This window comes from Perkinsus marinus (assembly GCF_000006405.1).
Source record: "Perkinsus marinus ATCC 50983 genomic scaffold scf_1104296969774, whole genome shotgun sequence".
Classification (NCBI taxonomy): domain Eukaryota; phylum Perkinsozoa; order Perkinsida; family Perkinsidae; genus Perkinsus; species Perkinsus marinus.
In genome coordinates, this window is record NW_003202680.1 from 1 (window position 1) to 2,297 (window position 2,297).

The window sequence follows — 2,297 nt, forward strand, 5'->3', positions numbered from 1 at the left end:
TGAGATGTCATCTACACGATGTCGATGCAGCATCACTGTAATCCAAACTGCACTCGAGAGCGCAGCTCCGCTTATAGAATAAGTAAACACATTACGAGTAGTGGTATTCACGTGCGCCGGAGCTCCCACTTATGCTACACCTCATAAGTCGTTTCACAATCTCAGACTAGAGTCAAGCTCAACAGGGTCTTCTTTCCCCGCTGACTATTCCAAGCCCGTTCCCTTGGCTGTGGTTTCGCTAGACAGTAGATAGGGACAGTGGGAATCTCGTTAATCCATTCATGCGCGTCACTAGTTAGATGACGAGGCATTTGGCTACCTTAAGAGAGTCATAGTTACTCCCGCCGTTTACCCGCGCTTGTTTGAATTTCATCACTTTGACATTCAGAGCACTGGGCAGAAATCACATTGTGTCAACACCTTTTGAGGCCATCACAATGCTTTGTTTTGATTAAACAGTCGGATTCCCCTTGTCCGCTCCAGTTCTGAGCTGTTTGTTAAGTGCATGCAGAGCGCCGAAGCAGCCTGGATCAATTGAAGGTATCAAGCAAGGAGTCCACAAGTCACGTGAGCAACAAGTAGTCTCTGCTCGACTCCAACGATTAATCCAGGTTCCACATACCAAACCTCAGAGCCAGTCCTTTTCCCGAAGTTACGGACCTATTTTGCCGACTTCCCTTATCTACTTTGTCCTACTTCGAGCCTATCAGATAGGCATATGGACGCACAGATGGACGAAGCCAGAGCGTCGGTATGACATTATTGACAAGGAGCTATTTGGCCTCAGTGAGGCCGCCTCACCAAGTCTTTACTCCACCGGCGTCATCGTATACTCGAATCCATCCTGCGCCTGCGGTTCCGCTGTCGTGGCGATCAGGGTAGTTCTGGAATTGGGCGGGTCCTGGCATTTACAGATTCGAACGCCGCTCTGGGTTGATTTCTAGCCCGTATCACCTACACTTTGAAGCCACAAGGAAACCGTGACCGACGATGGTTATATAACCAGTTATCAGATATCTTCTCTCGACTACTACCCGAGGAGAACGCTGTCCTCGAGGAAGGAACGTGCAAGCCACTCGCTCTGATCGCCGCAATTGTGACAGCAGCAGGCGGTAGCAACAGTGCTAGTGATGTAGAGTCTACATTGTCATACACAATTATCATCATGGTCTACATTGTAGACCATGATGATAATTGCTCTACACTGCGAAGCACTGACATCAATGACATGCTCGACTTGAGAAAAACGATGGACGACGCCAAACCGTTCCTCATCGAGCAGCAACAGAATGACGGAGACACTAAGGTTTATGGTCTATCTCTAGCTGATTGGTGTTTGTACTTCGATAACGACGGCGCCGTAGTTTTACCTCCTTCAGCTGTGGCAGCGTTGGACGTTGGGATGGTTTCCTGGCGTCCAGGGCTATACATAATTCGTAATACTTTGGAGGATGAGGTCACATGGTCTTTGGTAATTCCGCAAGTCTCATATAGCAGCTTGCCGACTTTACTTTCCACCAATTATTTACCTGGCTGGAGTATTCGTGAATGGATATCCTTCGAATTTCACGATTTATCCTGTCATCAGGGTGTTGACAGCGCCCTAGAAGCTATGGTGAGACATTTCTGGTGGCCGAACTGCACCGCGGAAATCCGACGGTGGATCCAGGGATGTGACTGTTGTTTAGAAGGTCGGAAGAATATGCGTTTACATAGTATACCCTGCCTCCGAGTTCCGCGAGGCTTGGCGGTCCTTACTGAGCGTGGCAAACACGTCGCTCTAGATTACGGCTATCCTCGCCAAGATTGGGTTCCGGCCAGTGATACGAAATATATTGGCTTTATCTGTATCGTATGCGTTGCTACTGGGTTCACTATTGTGCGGGCTGTTGAAAATGTCAAGACTACAACTGCCGTAAGACACGTCATCAAATCATGAGTACATATTTTCGGATTTACACACACCATCATTGCAGATAATGCTATTACAACCGAAGAGTTCTGCCGTGAGATGGTGACGGTTGGGGTCCGTGTCTGTCGAATCCCGAGTTTCTCGCCTTGGGCCAACGGGGTGGCCGAGAAACGTATCGGTATCGTTAAAGATCGTCTACAGAATATAAGAATCCCATGGGATGATGCATTATCCTGGGTACAACTCTCCGTTAATTCAACGGTGAATGCAGTCGGGGTAACGCCGTCCGAACTCATGATGGTTACTAGGATTTGTAACGTTGCCGATGTCGTGTCGGAGACTCTGGAGCGAGATGATGAGTCCCGCGATGACCCATCTCCTATCG

General features: G+C 48.6%; 1 protein-coding gene across 1 annotated transcript; it reads right to left on the bottom strand.

The window, feature by feature from the left end:
- Positions 1-295: 295 nt before the first annotated feature.
- Positions 296-908, bottom strand: Pmar_PMAR009452 (hypothetical protein; the record flags this gene model as incomplete). Its single annotated transcript, XM_002767851.1, has 2 exons — positions 296-392; positions 802-908. 2 exons carry the CDS (start codon positions 906-908, stop codon positions 296-298), a joined length of 204 nt encoding a protein of 67 aa, XP_002767897.1.
- Between the last annotated feature and the right edge of the window lie 1,389 nt (positions 909-2,297).